Genomic DNA, 2066 nt, shown 5'->3' on the forward strand with positions numbered 1-2066 from the left:
TCTGTCTTACAATGTGAACTTACATCTCACAGTGTGGTTTTATATTGCTCAATTACGATCTCATTATTGCAACTTTATATCTTGCAGTGTGACTACATTACAGTGTTTTTTTGTTATTGCGACTTTACATTTCACAATGTGACTTTACACCTTGCATTGTGACAACATCTTAATTTCTTGTTATTATGAGTTTATATCTCAAAATTGCGAATTTAATTCTTTTAAATTTTTTCTGTTTGTAATATTTCTTAGTTTGAAAAACTTAACTTAATGATTTATGTCTGTCATTATTGGCACTATTTATCTCACAGTTTTGACTATTTACAATTATTTCTCACTGTTTCCCGAAATTTTACTGTATTTCACATCATGACTTTTTCTCATTTTAAACTCTTTTTTTTTCACAATTACCTTTGTTATTTTTTACTTTGATGCCGAAATGGCATTAATAATCAATAAAAATGTCAAAAAGCCCATTCATATTTTTCAGCTCCTTTACCACATACATTTATGTTGGACTTTTGTATGAGTATTCATCATAAATGGCATCATAAATTTTCTCACAAGTATGCAGGAATGTCCCTCTGTTGCTTCCCCTCGCTCCCCTGGTGTTTAATAGAGGAAGTCAAGAGGAGCCCCTCCTCCCTTGGTTTCCGCTGTTGTGTTGATTGAGTGCGTGAGTTTTTTTTATTATTTTTTTTTAGGGTAACTGTCCCAAAGTGAGCTCCATAAATGACCGCAATGACTGGAAGAAAATGAGGAAAGCCCTGAGCATCATTGGCTTCACTGATGATGAAGTAGAGGTATGACAGACAAACCGACAAATCACAACACACACAGTGAAGAAACAGAAACTTCTCCCTCTTTGTCTGGGCAAACAATTCTTATTTTTGCAATCTGGTGTCAGAAATTACACACTTTACCTTTTAAATTGTGATTGTTCCTCTCATTCACACCCATCCCTTTCTCTCCACAGGAGCTTTTGAACATTATTGCCAGTGTACTACACTTGGGGAATGTTCAGTACGGAGGAGAGGACAGTGGCAGTGCCTACATCACTACAGAGACACAGATTAAATACTTAGCCAGGGTAATAGGACAGTTTATATATATCACTGTGTTTATTAGTCTAAGTGTTTGTGTTTAAACCTCTAACCATGTGTATTGAAATTACATGGCAGGGGTTTGACTGTTTGTGTGTGTATTTGTGATATTGCAGTTGTTAGGTGTGGACGGCACTGTTCTTAAGGAGGCTCTAACACATAAAAAGATCATTGCCAAAGGAGAAGAGGTATGTTTCCAATTTTTTCTAGAGTGAAATATTAGTAACATTTTCTTCCAAAATTAAAAAATATTTAATTAATAATAAAATATGAAGAATCTCAGTTTCAGCGTTGGTGTGTACCAAAGTTGTATGCGTGTACAATATGTAATAAAAATTACTATAAATGTTTCCATAATTCCACTGCCTGTGTTTGTGTTTTAGCTGATGAGTCCTTTAAATCAAGAGCAGGCTGCTTCAGCACGGGATGCCTTATCTAAAGCCATATACGGTCGTACTTTTACTTGGCTGGTCAACAAAATTAATGACTCTCTGGCCTTCAAGGTATGGACTCATTCTGTTGTTAAATACACTATTAGACTCAATGATATGTAGACTCCAAGATATACACTCCATGACTTAGCAAATCCTCCCTTAGAGGCTAGTATCTCAAAGTTAATATTTGGCGCCCCCACATGGAGAAAGCGTGGAAATGGCATGCCATCTGATTGTGTGTTATTGGAACACATTCTCGCCATATGATCTTACAGGCTGTGAATGGCATGCCACAGCTGTTGTTGAATATTTCTGTGCTTTTAATGTCTCTCAGGATGATTCATTCAACAGTAAGAACGCCTCTGTCATTGGTCTACTGGACATCTATGGTTTTGAGGTCTTTCAGAACAACAGGTAGAGTAAATACATAAAATGTAATTACATTTGATATAATATTTATGTTACACAATGTAACAATAATAACAATGTGCACGCAAAGAAAAAAGGCATGGTTTCAGTAACCGCAGTT

At 35.6% G+C, this 2066-nt stretch overlaps 1 protein-coding gene across 1 annotated transcript in view; it reads left to right on the forward strand.

Moving 5' to 3' along the window:
• The window catches only part of LOC107580276 (unconventional myosin-Ic-like), a gene marked incomplete at its 3' end in the record, with an annotated part of 2379 nt that extends 428 nt beyond the window's left edge, over positions 1-1951 (forward strand). The window contains exons 2-6 of the mRNA XM_016266000.1: positions 705-803; positions 977-1090; positions 1220-1291; positions 1487-1606; positions 1872-1951. Of these exons, the coding sequence (XP_016121486.1) occupies positions 756-803; positions 977-1090; positions 1220-1291; positions 1487-1606; positions 1872-1951 (434 nt within the window). The remainder of the gene's footprint in view (positions 1-704; positions 804-976; positions 1091-1219; positions 1292-1486; positions 1607-1871) is intronic.
• Between the last annotated feature and the right edge of the window lie 115 nt (positions 1952-2066).

Source organism: Sinocyclocheilus grahami, unplaced genomic scaffold (assembly GCF_001515645.1).
Source record: "Sinocyclocheilus grahami isolate Dianchi unplaced genomic scaffold, SAMN03320097.WGS_v1.1 scaffold29232.1, whole genome shotgun sequence".
Lineage (NCBI taxonomy): Eukaryota > Metazoa > Chordata > Actinopteri > Cypriniformes > Cyprinidae > Sinocyclocheilus > Sinocyclocheilus grahami.